The 18777-nt window shown below is 35.5% G+C and overlaps 3 protein-coding genes across 3 annotated transcripts in view; all 3 read right to left on the bottom strand.

The window, feature by feature from the left end:
- Nucleotides 1-2291: 2291 nt before the first annotated feature.
- On the bottom strand, nucleotides 2292-3595 carry LOC125203481. Its single transcript, XM_048101832.1, has 2 exons — nucleotides 3554-3595; nucleotides 2292-3067 (listed from the first exon to the last, which is right to left on the bottom strand). Exon 2 carries the CDS (start codon nucleotides 2942-2944, stop codon nucleotides 2342-2344), a length of 603 nt encoding a protein of 200 aa, XP_047957789.1. The 5' UTR covers nucleotides 2945-3067; nucleotides 3554-3595; the 3' UTR covers nucleotides 2292-2341.
- Nucleotides 3596-7632: 4037 nt separating this feature from the next.
- On the bottom strand, nucleotides 7633-18725 carry LOC125206937 (U3 small nucleolar RNA-associated protein 20-like). Its single transcript, XM_048106149.1, is given in 27 exon segments — nucleotides 7633-8168; nucleotides 8320-8476; nucleotides 8566-9069; nucleotides 9212-9445; nucleotides 9623-9902; nucleotides 9989-11511; nucleotides 11513-11677; nucleotides 11767-11832; nucleotides 11929-12051; nucleotides 12300-12653; nucleotides 12753-12934; nucleotides 13017-13153; nucleotides 13424-13881; nucleotides 14155-14553; nucleotides 14681-14942; nucleotides 15052-15189; nucleotides 15293-15473; nucleotides 15595-15931; nucleotides 16014-16227; nucleotides 16328-16520; nucleotides 16687-17024; nucleotides 17123-17197; nucleotides 17284-17500; nucleotides 17579-17782; nucleotides 17911-18093; nucleotides 18441-18547; nucleotides 18628-18725. Coding segments are annotated over 27 exon segments (7392 nt in total). The 3' UTR covers nucleotides 7633-7905.
- The window catches only part of LOC125206938, a 1389-nt gene continuing 1333 nt past the window's right edge, over nucleotides 18722-18777 (bottom strand). Inside the window, exon 4 of the mRNA XM_048106150.1 lies at nucleotides 18722-18735. Within this exon, the coding sequence (XP_047962107.1) occupies nucleotides 18722-18735 (14 nt within the window). The remainder of the gene's footprint in view (nucleotides 18736-18777) is intronic.

Raw genomic sequence — 18777 nt, forward strand, 5'->3', positions numbered from 1 at the left:
TTCTGATCTTTCTGTTGCATACCTGGTGTGTATTAGTCTGGAAGAAAGAGTTGGCAGAAATTTGAAAGTTTAAACCTCTAAGGCTCTCCGTAATTGTTGGTTTGCCAAAGAGTGTATACTCCTGCTCTCCCACGGTACGATATGTAACCAATATTTCCTAAAGGTACGAGCATTCCAGTGGAAGGGAAGCTGTCCTCGATATGATCTACACCATTATTTCGCCTGTTGGCCCAAATATCTAGTTTTTTACTTTACTATATATTAGATCCAAGCCCATAATATATACTCCCTCCATCCCGTGAAAGTTGAGTCGTATTCCTCTTTAGTCCGTCCCAACAAAGTTGAGTTATTTCATTTTTTAACAAAAGACAAAACATTTAGTCACTCTTACTTTATTCCATTATTTACTTTACTCTCTCTTATTTTTCTTATTTTTTCCATCTCTCCTATTTATTTAATATAAATTCTTAATCTCCGTGCCCAAGATGGGGAGTATTTTAAAAAATCAGTTCGAAAATTATTTAGCAATTTAAAGATTTAATGGCTTTCAATCACGATGCAGAAAAATCTAATTAAATTTATTTTAAAAAAATAAATATGCCATATTTAGTCCAATTCTGTTATGAATGTTTTATCACGAATCTTTTAATAAAGATAAATGTACATGAATTGTACGTAATATCCTCAAATTTTAAATTTGATTGAATTAAATTATAAATTATTTTTTTTATTGAATAGATATAAAAAGGAAATTATGTGAATAATTTGTGACAAATTTTCACATTATATAAAAAATTGTTTTTCTTAAATATGTATTGATATTCAATATAATAATTGTAATATTTTCCTAATTTAGAAGTAAGGTGAAACTACTTTACCTTGGCTAAAATAACTCAAAACTTAAAATCCAACACAACTTTATCGATTCAAATTACTTTCACATGCCAATAAACGAAAGACAAGACTCAATTTATTCGACATACCGGTTCGACTCACACAATATATTATAGTACTCCCCATCCATAAAAACTACTACTAGTAATTTTATGAGTGGATGACACAAATTATAAAAAGAGAAGTAGAAAAAATAAATAAAATAAGTAAAATATGAAAGAATGAGAAAATGTAAATATAATAATTGATGTTAATACTTCGAGAGAAACTTCCTTTTTTGATAGAATCTCTTTTTGTGAGCATTCCATAATAAAAAGATGAAATATTTTTATATGAATGGTGGGAGTATATAAGTATATTAAATACAATATATTTTAACTCGGGCCGGCTATCATTAAGTTGACAAAATTCAACTCGAATTATTCTACTTGCATTAATTGGGCATGTTTTCCTATTTTGGAAAGGTTGATTACATCTACTGATCTACATGTATATCTCCCTTATTCGGCATGTGTGATGATGACCTAGTTATTCCATGTGTCTTAATGTCACATCATGATTATGATCCTAGGAAAATATATAGCTAGCATAAATTAATAAATTTTACTAGCTACTCCCTCCATTCGTGAATAAAAGTCCGATTCATAATTACCATAAATGGTAGAAGCACTAATATTAATATATAGTATAAGTGAGACACATATCCCACTAACTTTCTTCCACTCATTTTTTTTAAATATTTCTTAAAACCCGTGCTGGAAGGAAACGAGACTCCTATTCACGGACGGAGGAAGCATTTCTTTATTACAACGAGAAGAAGACTGACCATAACTTAATGCCGGATTGATAGAAGAAAGGAGAGAAATAGAGGACTGGAAAGAAATAACTTTTGTTGTTGATGTTTAAATCCAATGACAAAGCTCATATTTATAGAAGTCTAAAGTCTCAAAATCTAACTTAGAAAGGAAATGTAATGGAGAACCTAACAAGGCAACAAACTAAGATAGTTTACTAACTCCTTTTACAAACAAGCTAAAGAATGATATAACAACTAAAATAAGGAGATAACCAAAAAAGATAACTCTCTAGTCGCGCTTTGGGCGTTCGATGAGTGTGGAAGACGTGATTGCCATCACGTTTGATGAGCTTGTTGGAGACATTTCAGCGGCAAACATAGGAGTATCAAAGTGGCTATCTCAATGCATCCATCAGCTTGTTAGGGATTGTTGACTTAGCCTTTTAATAGAGTAAATCCTCATCGTCCCCTTCCCCTAACTAAGAGCTAAATTTTTTATTTCCGTGAGTATCATTTCCTCAAACACCTCTTGTGCACTGGCCTTGAAACACACAAATAAAAAAGGTTTTTTATACTTCCTCCATCCCGCTTACTTGCATTGTTGACGGCAGTGGTGGCGCCGGCCATGTAATCCATCGCTCCTCAGCGCGATCATATTATCACTAATTCTGACCGGCCAGAAGAGAGTGTCTTCGCGGTAGGCTCATCGGAATCCACTTGAATCCAATCAGACGCCCTCCGCCAGAACGAACCCCAGAGATCAGACTTGATCCGGACGTGGCCGTCCCGCATCAGTGAGACTTGGTGGCCTGATAAGACGTCGTTCGGATCGTCGGATCCGAACTGGAGGTAATTGATGCCGTCATGTCCTCCATATGCCTTGAGGTATTTCCCGTTGTCTCCTAAAAAGGCCACGTGTTTCGGCAGTTTCACCAATGTCTCCCAATCCACAAACCTTAGAGCCGCACCGAAGCTGTTATCGTCGAGGTAGAAAGCGCCGGTGGAGTTGTTCATCATCACACGCCAACCGGTCTGGGCGTGAGTGAAATATCGCACAAAATACATCAGGCTCGGCTCGAAGAGCGTGCACGATGGCTTCGTGATGTCCTCTTCAGGCTTGTTTGACACCGCCACGATCGAGTTATCATTTTCCTTTTTTTGCCAATATTTGTTGTTGTAACAAAATCGGAGATGAACATATTTGTCGTGAGATTTAGCTCGTTCGACTTCAACTTTTACGAGCAGGCTGAACATGTCGTCGTCTCCAGCAACGACTGAGCCATCGTCTTTGCGGTATACGTAAGTGCTTGTATCAGCTTTAGAGACGTTGAGCACAACAAATCATGGAAGCGCACTAGTGGTCATTTTTCTCAAATTCTGGAAAAAGTAACACAATTTTATTATGGTTAGTATCAATGTACAATTTTATTAATATCTTTTCATAAGGTAAGCTCATTACTTTCATATAAATTTAGAGTTGATCAATGAAAGCAATCTTTGAGGTAGATTTAAAAGAAGATATGTAATGAACACATCACAAACGGGTTGCGTTTGTGTGCTAACTAATTTACAGTTCTAACTTTCAATTCTATGTATTAAAATTATCAACACAAAGACATAATTATATCAATACAACATGTAAATTTAAATATCAACACAAAGACATAAGTTTATCAACACAAGAAGATTGATAAATTTGTGTTTTTCTGTTGATATTTTTAACTGTAACTTAGTTAGTATTTGATCACAAACACAAGAAGATTGATATATTAGTTATTAGTTATTACTGTAACTTAGTTAGTATTTGATCACAAACCACAAACTACAAACCTAGGAAATAAACACTTTAAATATAAAGATTACCAAAATTTAGAGAAGTCAACAACTCCGAATGTTTCTTTCTATATTGCCTTTATAAGTTGGGTTGTGATTTCCTTGAAATGGGAAGGGTCTATTTATAGCTAAGTTTAAGTGTATCATTTTCCTTGAAATTAAATAACTGCACTTCCTTATAGAGATGCATTATTACCTAATTAAATGTCTTAAAGAGGGATAGTCATAATGTGGCTGGACCTCATTCATTGCAATAAATTATTGCTCGCAACAGATTTAACACTTTTAGCGCCAACAAATTCATCAATGGACTAGAAGATATTTATTGCAGCTCTACCACACCTATTTTCTTTCAAAATAATTTATTGCAGCTCTAACTTACCTATTATGTTAACTAGTGTTAACCCACGTGCATCGCACGACGGAATATTTTTTTGTCATACGAATTTAAATTGTATAAGATTTAAAATAGAAAAATATACTACTATATAATAAAAATTCAATAAATATATACTCCTTAATTCATGTTACACCTAAAGATATTAAATTAAACATATTTAAAATAGAATTAAGACAAACACAATTATTTGGACAATGATAAAGAGACTCGTATTAAGTGTTGACATTTTTGAAAAAATATGATTAAAACAATCCTTCATATTCCTCTACTAAAAATAATAAATTATGTAAAGATGAAGATAAATACTATGTATGTTTGAGTTAGGGATGTTACAATTCTTTCCCTCTCTAAGAAAGATAAGAAATATTGGGATAAAATTCTGGAACCATATACACGCAGTACTCTAACTATTGTAATCAAAGGGGAAAAAAACAATAAATGAAATGGAAATTACAATGAAAATTAGTCAAGAAAAACATCTTTACGTAAAACAAATTACATCACGGTCAGTGCTCTCGGATTGACGTATTTTCCCCAAAGATTAAACGACTTCCTCCTAACATATATAAGATCTCAAACCTGCTAGACACCTATAAACCTGATGGGGCTCCAAATTCGAGCAAAACAATATTCTTAAAATGTGCAATAAAATGTTGAGAGCTTGAGAGAGAATGAAGAATGTTTTGTTAGTGTGTACCACAACTCTATGTCTTTTATAGGTACACAATTAGTAAATGAGAGATCATGGAATTAAAATATCATAAATTCTAAAATGAAGACAATATATGTTACAAAATTTGATAAATATTCATTATTCTATTTTAATATAGTAATCTCCAATAAGTCATTGTAGTGCTTTAAGAATTAGTCAAATGCTCATTAAAATATCTAAATAAAAAACAATTTGATCCACACATATTCGTTATATTGCCAAACAATTTATTCAGAGCCAGATAAAATATGTATACCCGCCTTAATGAAATTTATTGCAGTTCTGCCACACCTACACACTATTAATATTAATACTTCCACTTACTTTTTTTCTTTTCTCTTACTTTTTCTTTTCTCTCTTTTACTTTATCAATTGCACAAATATTAAAATCGGTGTCATTTACAAGTTTGTCTATATTTTTAGGATGGAGGGAGTATTACCAAAGCATTTGTTATTTTGATTCCACCTAATTAATATAGATGATGTTGATAAATAAATTTCTCATTTGGGAAGTGATCAATTGCTAACTACAACTAATTTAAAACCATAGAATTTTAGAGATCTAGTGGTCTATAATTTGCCATATGTAATTTTATTTTCTATTTTTTAATATTAAAAAGATAATAACAACTATCAAATTTAGGGTTTAGAAACTCAATGTCAATATTAAATAGTATATCAACATGAAGATATGACAATATCAACACAATTTCATATTGACATTCTACAAGCATTATATTAAAATGTTTATTATGTCATATTGATTAAAATATTTATTATGTCATATTGATATAAAACTGTTTCTTTAAAAAAATTTCAAGATTTTTTTTTAAAATTTTGACTTCAAAACATATGCACGTAGGATCTCGTTAGAATCTTTATAAAAATATCTTTAATTTGATATGTGTTGTGTGAAAAAATAATTTAAATTGAGATAGAATCAATATTATTAAAGTTTTGAGATATTGTTTAAAAATTAGTTATAACTACTTTGTTGTTAATTGACATAAATACCCTGATTGACATTTTTTGTTTACAATACTCATACTTGAATGACCTTAGAGCATCCGCAATGGTCGGCTAGTGACCAGCTTAAATCTGATGTGGCAGGTGGATTTTGTAGTGTTGCTGACGTGGCAGGGGAGAGAATGGCTGGCCTCTTAGCCTTTGATTTTAATCTCTAATGCATATCATTTAGTTGTAGTTAACAATTTAGGGGTGAGTTAGCAATATAACACAGCCCTTACTCATTTTATATAACTCAATCGTTTGCTTTGTTTATTAGTAGTAGACAAATTATTGATCACTGAATAAGAATTCATTTTGTACATGGTTTTCCATGTTTATGGAGTAGTTATTTTCATTAATTATTGGCAGCTGTTTTGATTTATTGATAACTAATTCTATGGGGCCATGTACCGAATTAAATTTTGTTTAAGAGTGATGTTATTTAGTCACAATTTGGCTGGCCGAAAATTGATTTCAATAAATATTGCTTGCAACAAAATTCAACACTTATAGCTTAAAGACATTTATTGCATATCTGCCGCACCTATTTGCGTGCAAGAAATTCAACTTAAGTAATTGTCAACTTTATGAAATAAATTACCAAAGCATAGGTGAACTTTATGAAAGAACTAATAGAGTCCATATTATATGCAAATCCACTTCTTATTACCGAACAACAGAACTACATCAAAATTATGGTTTCTAGATTTAGTTTTTCACGGGTGAGATGCACAAATGTTTTCCACCTTCATCATAAGCTTATTTTACTTCAACACAAGGCAAATAAGTAATGACATATTATGAAGATTTAACTTTGTTTCAAAATATATAACTGCATTCCAGTAGGTTTATACTTCATTCCAGTACATATATGTTGTTTCGCGGACGTAGACGTCAAGACCATCCCGTCAGAAGCTGTGATACTCCCAAAATTCCAGCAATTGAAATTATTACTCCTACTATATATTTCATATATTCCTAAAACGTACAAGTATGTTTGGTAGCTGAGTTGTTATGATGTTCCGCCTCTCCTACCCGAAATCAGCTGATTGAGTCTTGGTAACAACATTTTTCTTCCCTTTTTAAATTTATTTTATTTCCTCAGAAGAACTTATTTCAATTAATGTAGCATATTATACCTCTATTGATATATACCATTTGTATAGACTTTTGAAAGCTTTATCACTTGTTTAATGCTTTACTTTATTTAGAGTATTTTTTTAATTTAGTACTTATAGAATAGTAGTTATTATTCTGGCTACTCTGTTTTTTTAATACTTTAATTATGGTATTATTTATTATTCTACTCTATTTTTAAATTTAATTTTGAATGATAAATATGTAATTATTTTAAAACACAAATACATTGCTAGCCTATTTTTTAAATCACAAATCTTTGATTATTTTAAAATATAAATGGATAAAAAAATAGGGAGAGCTCTACCAAAAGGATGCCGTAAGATTTCGAATAATGAATATGTGTGAAAAATGATATTAAATGCTTTATTTGATGTTACTATTGTTAAAGAGAAATGTTATTAATAGTAGTCTCATTTAAGATGTCCACATTTCCTTTTTAGTTTGTTGTATTCAAGATGTCGACTTTCTATATTTAGAATAAAATCTTTCTCCTCTCTCCTCATTAAAATATTCAATAATTTTTTTCACTCTACTTTATCACAAACAACTATTCCACCTAAAAGTCTGTGTCACTCAAGAATGTGGTCATCAGTCTGTGTCACTCAAGAATGTGGTCATCTTAATTGGGACAAAGGGAATAGTATTTAAGATGTAGTTACGGTCATTTACACAGTCACTAAAACAGAGAACCATCGGAGGAAACAGAAGATCGGAGGAGATGACCGGCGGTAACCGCCTCAGGTGTAGAGAGAGAAGGTAGAGCTTATCTTCAAAGAGAGTAAGAGAGAGAGAATAGAATGAATCATCCAGAGTGAAGTGAAACGGCGGAGTACATAACACACATAACTAACAAACCTCATATTTATAGAAGTCTTAAGTCTCATAATCCAACTTAGAAAGGAATTGTAAGTCTCATAATCTAAAAAGGAGATAGACAGTAGCTCCTTTTACAAATAAGCTGAAGAAGGATTTAACAACTAAATCAAGAAGACAACCAAAAAGATAACTCTCAAGTCGCGCTTTGGGCGATCGATGAGTGCTTGTGGACTTGGCGTGGAAGACGTGACTGGCGTCACGTTTAATGAGCTCGTTGGAGACGGTTCAGCAGCAAGCACAGGATTATTAATCTGAATGCATCCATCTGCCCATTTTCATGATCATCAGTTTCCTTTTCTTGTGAGCTTGATGCTTGTCAGCTATCTTGCGCTTCCTCTTGGCATTGCGCATCGGATTCACAACAGCCATCACCTTCTCTGCTTGTTTCCTTTTGTCGCGCTTCGCCTTGGTATTTTTGTATATTTGGCTGTAAAATTGAACAAAACTATGCTCTCCGATGATTCCTTTTATGCTTTCCCTGACCTCCTCTGCTTCTTCTTTAAGCTCATCTGGCATTATTGAGAAAGTCAGAATTCGATGCACAAAACTCGGTCTCAAATAATCGAAATCTTGGAAATAAAACTTATCTATGTTTCCACTTATTTAGGTAAACTTTATATCATAGGCAGATCTTCTTATCTGAAGAAAAAGAGTAGTTACCTGAAATAACTTTCCCGGTGAAACCTTCGCAGACTCTGTACAACGGCAACAGCAGCTGATACGCAAAACTACGGACATCATCAAAGCTTGCAGGTGAAGATTTCTCACAGAGGAGTTTTGGTGAAATTGCTTTGTAAAAATCGAACACAATTTTCATCTGCAGAAAAAAATGAATCATGCCATTAAGAGTGAGAAATTGTTTATTTGAAAAAAACTAGATGTTATTTTCTGTGTATATAAACAAACCTGATTGGCCTCCATCTGAAAGGTAAGCTTCCCCATTCTCTGGAGAAAATATGAAATAAATGGATGCTGATTTTTGTCATGTTGCCCACCGGCCTCAGAAATAAAAGATTGAAGCGTTCTCTTCCCTTTTCTTGGATCAAGAATACGGAAAGCTTTAAGGAAGCGTTCTTGCTCGGAACTGTCAAGGCTTGACCAGAAGCCAGATACATCCGTGTATTCACTGTTGTTTAAGAAATAATGAAGTGCGGAAATTGAGAACTCGAGGTTTTGCTTGATAACGTTGCCGGTTTCATCATCATTCGATGGCACCTTCAGCTGACAGCATAATGAAGCAGCTACTCGGAAGAGTATGCCCGGTTTCATGAGATAGAATGCTTCTGCTCTGAATTTGCTCTTATCTCGATTGTCCACTGCAGCGAAGTAAGAAGACAGAATCTGGCACGATACGTTACGCAACCACAAATGAGGATGCAAGAGGAATTCACAGATGGTTTCCCAAAAATCCTGTAGAAGTTATTCAAACATCAGAGTCGATAAGGTACGGATGGATCCAAACAGAGAAACCTATGCCCGTTACCCTTCTACAACAGATATAAACAGGGACAATATATTAAGTATGAGGACATAGAGAATAGTTGAGTAGTACCTCGAGCTCCCTGTCAATGAACAAGCTAGGAAATTGAGTTAGGATCTTCCCTAACATAACCAACGAATAATATGCCTCCTTCCAGAACGGAACTACTAAGACGTCTGATAAATCTTGTTGAGTTGATGCAAGAGCATTGGCAGCAGACTGAAGAATGTTTCTCATTGCTGGAAGTACTTCACTGAGGTGTATTTGAAAATTCATTCTAATAACTTCCACTAGTAAACCCAAAACCTGTCAAGGAGAAATCAAATATAGAGCCTCAGAACAAACAACAAGATCATGGAAAATGGAAAACTGTTGTCTATCCAACAAATATTATGCAGTTGTTAACAACTAGGGAGTAGAGAGAGTAGTAAAAAGTGAGAGATGCAAAATATGTAACTAAAACGTTTAATACAATGATTTTACCTGTGCTGCAGCACCCCATAGGTTCTGATTTCCTCCAAGGTACCAAGATAAGCTATTCTCGAGTATTGAGTGAAGAGAATGCGAGCTAACACGCCCAATGAGACACTTTATTGCAACAGCAGACATCTTCTTAGCATTTCTGTCGTCATTATTCGCCAATGAAAGGACCAACTGCGGAAACAGTGTTTGCGATTGTGCATCCACAACATGCTGCGGAAATTTTACGATAATGGTGTAGATCATATCGAGGACAGCTTCCCTTCCACTGGAATGCTCGTACCTGTAGGAAATGTTGGTTACAAATTATGATTAAATAGAAATATTGGGGGGCAAAAACACTAAGAATTTAGAGTTGAGAATTTTCACCACAAATTTTTCAGTAAGAAATCAAGATGTTGTTGCAAGCGCTTCTGAGAAAGTTGGTAACCAAGTAAAAACTGAAGCAAGATTTGACTACACTTTTTACGAATGGGCTCATCTTGACTTTCTACCATCATCTTTTCAACAGTCTGGACAAGATCATATATCTCGGGAACTACCAGCTTTCGGTGTATGATAGCCTTCAACAGCGAAAGGGCGACAAATGAGGGTCTTTTTTCAAAATCAACAAACAATGGAAACTGGATCAGCATATGCAACTGATCATTAGAAAGTGTGACTCTCTCAGTTCGCAGAAGCGTTGTTAGCAACTTCATACACGACTCAGTCAACTGACTGTTGACATTAACTGCTCCTTGTGCTATGACCAACAAAGAAGTCTTTATCTTGTCAGCTTGCTGCTGAAGCGATGGCAGAGGCAGCCGCACTATCAGAGTAAAGCACCTAAATGCAGCTGTTATAATGTTTTCATGTTTGGAGCTCAAACATTGACCCAATAAACTTACAAAAGGATCAATCAATGATAAAAGCTGTCCATCCTCTGCGCTAAGCTTCAGTTTCTTCAAGTAGCTATGCAGAACTTCAAGCGCAAACGCTGTTATCATATGAGAAAATTGCCGGTCCACATTCACTAATCTTTTGTTTTCAACTGGTTGGAAACCACATCCGTGTTCATTACCTTCATCGATGAGGCCATCTTTAATGAGGCAATTCACAAATATGAACAGTTCAGTCTTCTCCACAGATGGATTACTTTCAATACCAGCAGCTATGTGTTTTAACATGTTCTCCAATTTCGACTTAAGCTTGTGGTTGAGCTGCTTGTGCAGATTAACTGTAACAGGGGAAAGAAGTTTCAAAGCATGAGTTTTGAAAGTGACACTCTGGGCAATCAACTTTAGAGTTTCATAAGATTTATGCTTTCTAGTCTCTTTCATTTTAGAAGCAATCTTTTCAACCTCTTTCTCATCAGAAACACTCCCAAGTATATCATTCTGTACAACAAAAAGGAGATCATCCAAGCAGTAATCGAACTCTCCGCAGATGGGACTCGTGTGGAACTTAGACAGCAAGAAATTGAGCGTGTATCCTAGCACGTGTAATTCATAGCCTCTCTTCAGTATGCCCTTCAAGACGTTGAGAATGAACTGCAAATACTCCAATCCTAGTTCCTTCAAGCAAGCTGACAGCGCAGACCTAGCCTCATCACGTACACTTTCAAGCCGATTTCTTAGGAAGTTTGAAATACGGTGAACAACAGTTGACAGGTGAGAATCCATGATATCACTGGGGAGCAATTTTAGAAGTTTCAGTGCAAGCAGGCAGACGTTAACGTTGATACGGTCAGCATCAGAGGCCAACAACTTCTGAACCTTGGGGAAAATGTTTTCGCGCAATGTCTCCTGTATTTCAGGTGTCGATTCATGGGACTCCTGAAAATGGAAATTATCGAGGATAGCACAGATAAGTCGTGAAAAAAGTTTTTTCCTATCTGGTTTCCGTGCCAAATTGCAGGAAACATCTGTCTAGCAAGGCGCTGTACTTTTTCCACGTCATGCAGCCAGAAATTGATGCCAGGGCACCAACACATGCACGTACAATATTCTCATCACTCGCTTCTCGTGCATCAAACAGCATGCTAAAGAGCAGTGGGACAAACACTTTATAGGTGATGACCTAGACATTTGTAAACTTCAAAAGATTAGTGATGTAACAATAACATATATACTTCTAAGCATATCATAAAAATGTTTGAGGAAGCCTACCTTCGACAGATTGCCTGAACCGACAAAGTTGCTAAAACGAGCTAGTGCTCTTGCTCTCCTGTGTTTCTACATTAAGGGCAATGACAGAAGGCAAGGACCGAATAAGTATCGCTCTAAGTTGAATATAAAGATTTTATTTATCAAAGTAAGAAAAGGTGTTACCTGTTTGTGTACTATGTTATTGAAGAAATCTTGTTCAACATCATCACTACATAAGACCCTGTACGAATCAAATTTTGGTCCGGGAAGCTTCAGCACCATTTCCTTAAGGAGCTCAATCCATATCTAAACCAACAAATTCATTTAAAAATTTAAATATAATCTTTTTTTTGGTTTCCAGTAATTATCAGCAAACAGCCTGACTGGTGCAATGAAGCAGGATAAATATTCAAGGGGAAATAACTAATCCAGATAACATAAATAAGCCTCATGGACAACTCAGAATTGCAATTGGCAGGAAGCATCCTTAAAGAGGAACAACTTGAGGGTTGGAATTTAAGTAAAAGAAACGGCGATAATATAAACATCAGTACCTTTTTACAAGTGCCTCTCTTGTTCATTGCATTTCCCATATGTTTCAACAAAAAATTGTCTACCATGAACCAGATTCTGGCTCTAGACCACATTTGGTTAGGCTCTAGAGATCCATTTAGGATATAGCCAGACAATTCAACGAAGGGGATCAGTAATCTGTATGCATTTCCCCGTAATGTGTTATCTTCAGATGACATATCATGTACTGCGAGACTCAGGATTGGAATTGCATGTTTTTCCTCAATAGTATAATAAAACTCCGCATTAACCTCGTTATAAGGAGATGGGGCAGGAGTCTCAAGACCATTCATCACCTCTGCAGAGGCTTCACTTCGATCACGAAGAATGTTTGCCTGCACACAACATAGGAGAGGCTTATTCTTCTTTTTCTTACAAGAATAAAGAATAGTAGTACAAATTATTTACGGGAATTGTCAAGAGGCTTGCATTACCATTGTTAAAAAAGATAAGTCATTGGAGGAAACAGAGTCAAGGACATCGCATATATGGATACGAACATCAATATCAGCTGAAATAATAAGTGAGGATAGTGAAGTCAAAAAATTTTCACTAATTTCACTGCCCAGGACAGTCACCACTTGGCCAATGATTTTCAATAGAAGGACGCAAGTATCTGCAAGAGCAAAAATATTGGTTGGAAATAAGTTCAAGAAAATAATCATACCTTAAAAGAATGAAACGGTGAAGAGGCTAACCAGAATCAAGGCGTTTCTTTGCAAGAAATAGGAGTAATATATTAACAAATGATTCAGCATCTGATGGTTCCTCCACATACACTGACAACAAGTTGAAGATAGTGATCTCTCTTTTTCCCGGGAATTCGAGCAAAGGCCTATGGAGCAAAGAGGAAAAGGGAAGAACATCAACATAAAATTCAAATATACAGAAAAATTTCTCCTATATATTTGGACACTTTCAGATTTCTGTTGTGAGAATCTGATTATGTTCGAAATCAAAATTCCACGAAAAGAGCAAATATGGAGCACATATAGAAAATGGGAAATATCAATGCTCATCAACACAACATTTTTTTTGGTGTGTGTGTGGGGGAGGGGTTTCTACCTATCCATTGATAGCGACAGAGAAAATGGGAAAGGAATACCTCTTAGTCACATTTTCTTCGGTGAAAATACAATGCAAGCCACGGATGATCTCATCAAGATGAGGAAGTAAAACACTTTTGACTGTGAAATCTTCACTATCCAGGGCTTTATCAAGCTTCAACAAGTTCTTAGTGAACTTCAAGATACAAGACAACATGGTTTTTGAAGCTGGTGGATCACTGAGCATGGAGAAAATTTCGGGTACCAGATTCTCGTCCTTAGATAACAGTGGAAAAAGTCTGTGGCTTTTACTCATTGCAAGAAAACAATAGAACAGTGTACTTGGCGGCTTTTTGCTACGAAGACATTCCTTCTTAAAATTAGCAACCAAAGGTTCTACTGATGTAAAGAACACATCCCAAAACGCATCTCCAAAATTATGATCATCGTATTTACTAAGAACAATATATATGACCTTAAGGCTTAAGGACCTTATCTCCCAGATTTGATTCCTCCCCTGCAAATGACCAAAATTTATAGATTAAGCCGTTTCCAACTGACATCACAGAAAGTTATTTGCTAGATCCAAGGGAAGTCCAGCAAACAACTGGATATTTAGAATAAAAAATTAGATTAAATAAGAGTTCATCTGTAACATGCATATGCAGACAAGAAAAGGGGAACGAATGCTGACATTAAGTATATCAGTCCTTAAATCTTTTTCATCTGAAAAAAGTAAGAATTATGAATATAAAAAGTTAATTAATCCAATTTCACTGCAAACTATTACCTGGTTCTCATCCTCAGCTTCGTCATTATCATTGCCAAGAGCTGATGTGCAGCTCGATGAAATGAGGACAACGCCGTTAATCAGTACATTAAGGAAAGGCTTAATGCGTGCTTCATCAAAAACCGCCAAAATATCGTCAACAACATGCAGGAAACCAGATTTCTTCTTCCACGATAGGGTTTCTACGGAATTTGATGTTAAGAGATTCAGGATAGCAGGTTCATCAAACTCAAATTGATGAGTTTTGGATGATGCCCAGCAAGTTTCGCTCATTTCATCACCACCTTGAGAGACAGGCAGCAGAGGCTTAACTAATAGCGAGAAGAAAAGAGGAAGCTCGTCAAGATCAAGCTCAGCTAAAAATCCCAGAACTGCCTTTCGATGATGTACACTTGCATTCTGAAAAGGTAAGGCGCCTCATTGATCAGATTAGAGACACAATTCAAAACGAAAACCACACACAGTAAGAGAGCATGCCATGAAATGAAGTCAAGGGCATCCATAATCCAAGTTCTAAATACATTACCTTCTGGGTGCCAAGCATCTTCAGGTTTCTAACTTTTGGCATGAGTATCCCTATGACTATAGGCACGAGATAAGCTCTATGTCGCTCATCAACAGAATCCACCGCAATCCTCGATACGCTCCACCTGGCAAGCTCATCTCGCAGATTTTTTGCATTGATTAGATTTTTCAGATTCTCACTGTATGGAAGTAAAACATCATTCCAGTTCAGCAAGCAGTCAAGAACTTTTGTCTGTATATCAGTGTCGTTCTGGTCGAGAAGCCTGCGGTACCAATATTAAAAAGCTCAAGCGAAACACAAAAGATAAAAAGGAATGTGAGGAAAAACAGAACAATACTAATTTAGCAACAGCAGCAACTAGTGAAACCAACCTATACACAAGTACATCTCTCAGAAATCGACCTTGATAAATAGACCTAGGATTCGGCATCAATCTAAACAAACTTAACCACTCTTTAAGAACTCCCTTCCATTCTTTCCCTTTATGATCAGTTGTATATGATCCAACACTGCAAATTTTTGAAACATGAAGTCAGACATAGTAAACTATGATATTTCCTTACAAGCATAAAAAATCAGCAAATATAAGAGAAAATATTAAGCATAAAGCACCTAGTGACTGCTTCAACACTGTAACCCAGGTATTTAAGAAACAGAGGTACTATTTGCTGAGAGTGAGATTCAGCTATTAAAGGAACTTTCTGTAAAGACTGAATCATGAGGGACAAGACTGTTGCGCTGGGAGTGCTGTCAAATGCACAAATGATGTCGGATCTGAAGCATCCAACCAAACCTACATAGTCAACACAAAGTCGGAGTTATGGTGTTGCGTGCACGAAGGTCAAGCATGTCTCGAGACACAATATGTGGCACAGAATGCATTTCCATAAGATGAAAGAGAATAGAATAATTACCAGTGTCCTCCATATAGCCATTATCACCTCTATAATGTTGACATTGAGATGCTAGAAAATCACACTGACACTGTTCAAGATAGCTAAGATATCTGTTCCTCACAAGCTCAAAATATCGGCCAACGAGGACAGTGAGGCACTCTAAAGCTGGACTCCAGAAACAGCTAAACCGGTTATGAAGTATGCCAAAAATTCCATTTAACGCGACAACGATGTATTGATCAGCAACTCTATGATCACTCAGATACGTCTGTAGTTGAGAAATTAGGAGAATAACTTTACGGCTTGTTGCGATCGAAAGAGTGGTCTCTTCAACAGATCTGAGTAGGTTGAGAACCTAGGATTCAAAGAACCTATCAATATCGCATCTTACAGATACCGATTCATGTAAGGCACAAACTATGTAAAAGAAATATTACATTGTTATGGCAGCCATCAACTAGACTAGTCTCAACATCATCGATTCCTGAATGATTTTCAATAGGATGATTCTCAGCTGAATCCACAGGTTCATAATGGCACAGTATGCGCAAGGTTGAAAGGCGGATCTCTCTATTCGGATGACTCAGATTTTCAGAGAATATATCTAGAGTAGACTCTGAAAGATAAAATTGACAATTCCTATGTGATGCACTGAAAAAACCAAAACACAGAGCCGTGTCAAGCTAAGGTGTTATATATTTCGGAAAAAATGGATACAAAATATAAATTTGTGAGGTAAATAATAGCTTACCCAGAGACTGAATCCAATATATCTGCTACAGCAGATAATATGCGAGGCGACAGCTTATATCTTTTTGCAAGATCCAGGAACTTAATAATTGCAGACTCTTCATGAGTAATACCCCTCCTAGACACCAACTTGTTATAAGAACGCAACGCAGCCCCAAGTAAGCAATACCAAGTATCTTGCTGTAAGTCTGCCTCTACAAAAAATATCACATATGTATGTGTGAATTATGCAAAAAAAAGCAAATAGAAAGATAGCAGAACTGATCAACAGAAGATGAGCTCAATAGATCACTCTGAGCCATTTTAAGAATATTACTTTCCAACGTGAATAACATTATTAAGCATCAGATAATGACTTACTAGATTCCATTATCAGAAGCTTGTCGATTGCATTTATCAACTCCATTAGTACAGATGAGTTTTCTTGGACATCTGCTAAATGCGAATAGCAGCCAATAACAGCCCATAAGACAGCCAACTTATTCTGTCGAGCAGGACATAATATTCCATCAACAGAATTACTAATTTCTCCAATCCAGTAATGAAGAGTCTCTTCAAAAAACACTAAAATCCTTGAAAGCTTCTCCTTGGATTTCCCATCCCAAAAGCTAGAGCTATCCTCTTCCAGTTTCTCACAGAACTTCATCATTAAATACATGACTTCTTCATCATATATTTCTATTAAATTAGTGAACGCACTGCAAGGAAATTTAAATAAATCATATAAACAATGCAAAAGGAATGGAGGTTAAGATATATATCAAAGTAATAAAAATAAAGGTAGCTGCTAAATTACCGCATTATATTTGTTCCAAAGACATGATAAATACTGGAATCCTTCATGAGAAGATCTCCTAGGAAAGTCAGTAAGCTGTAGGAAACATCCGTGTGAGTCCCACAAAGAGATGAGCGGAGAACAAAATTGTTGAATTATAAAGATAAGTTTGAAAGAAATACCTTCGACTTCTTATATTGAACACTGACTCCCACTGTACAGAAACCAGCTGTAAAGCAGGCATATTCTTAGAATCGGAGAGACAACCAATTACACAAAGCATGAGTTGCAGAACTTTTTCAATAACTTCAGAGTGTAGGTCTATGTTCTCCATTGTAGGAGAACGAGCAATAAAAGTTTCCACGAGCTGGTTGACAAGTTTGACTAAGGATTCAGAATCTGCACAGAATAACAACTTCTGAAATAATAGAATCAGTAAATGGAAATTAGAAACAACATAAGCCACTTGTAGCATACCTGTGACTTTCCCAAGATAATCCATTTGCATAATAGAAGTAAGCAGGGACAAAAGATGAGTCAGGTGTAAAGAGTTCTTGTTTGTCAAAGATTCTAATATCTTTTCTGACAAGCAATTCCATATGAAAGAAAGTTCGGCTGGATCTAGCTCCGCAAGAAGTTTCTCAAAGGTCAGGATAAGTACTTCTAGAACCGGTCCTGAATCTGCATGTCCACAATATATTTAGGAGTAAATGAAGGGATTACAAAGTAAGGTAAAAAGGAATGGTAAATTTATAGGATTAGCCAGAAACTAAGCAGCTCGAGAGCAAACAATACAAGTAAAAACAAACCTTTAATCCATTGGCCACCGATATCGAAGATAGATTCATCAACCAGAAGTGGCAACAATATCTCAGCTTTCGAGTGCAATCTTGACGAGGTGATTCTCATAACATGAGATAGTAGAACACTAACACCAGATTTCCTCATTTCCGATGGTTCCTCAACAACTTCAGCCATAAGTTCCTGAACACCTGCCCGACATTTTAATAAAATATTAATTATCTCCCCAGAAGAATATGAGAATAGACTACACACAGAAGTACTAAAATGCACATATAATTGGCCAAATTTATATTTTAAAGGGCGTGATAAACATCAAGACATACAAATGAAATGCAGCAGTATGCATAGCACATAGGACATATACACGATCTTTGATGTAGAGTTGACCAGGCAATCTGATAAACAGACACTTTATGCAAGGCATATGCACCAGGGACTAGTCAGTAGTCATTCCCATATACAATGAAGATCATTGTTGGGAGTATTCTTCGGACAAAAGTTAATGACAAACTATCCTTGACAAAAAAAATCATACCTCTCTTTAGTTGCTCAATTGACGCTTTCCTAAGCAAAAACGACACTGACTCAGCCATACATTCTCGAACATAATCCTTAGGATAGTATCTTAACTTTGTCGTAATACTGCAAAGAGTACAATAGAGCTGAATGAGTATTTATATAAAAACAACTTTTATAACCACCACGAATACAAACAATGCTACCTTAGAATATGACAAACATCGTTTATAAGATACTTGTGCAGGTTCATCATTATGTGTGACCATGATGTGAATATCTGCAGCAACAACAGCAATTTCATATCATGTTTCCTGAATAAGGAAAATAAATGAAGAACCATAAATTCATAAAAG

The sequence above is a fragment of the Salvia hispanica genome, chromosome 2, assembly GCF_023119035.1.
Source record: "Salvia hispanica cultivar TCC Black 2014 chromosome 2, UniMelb_Shisp_WGS_1.0, whole genome shotgun sequence".
Lineage (NCBI taxonomy): Eukaryota > Viridiplantae > Streptophyta > Magnoliopsida > Lamiales > Lamiaceae > Salvia > Salvia hispanica.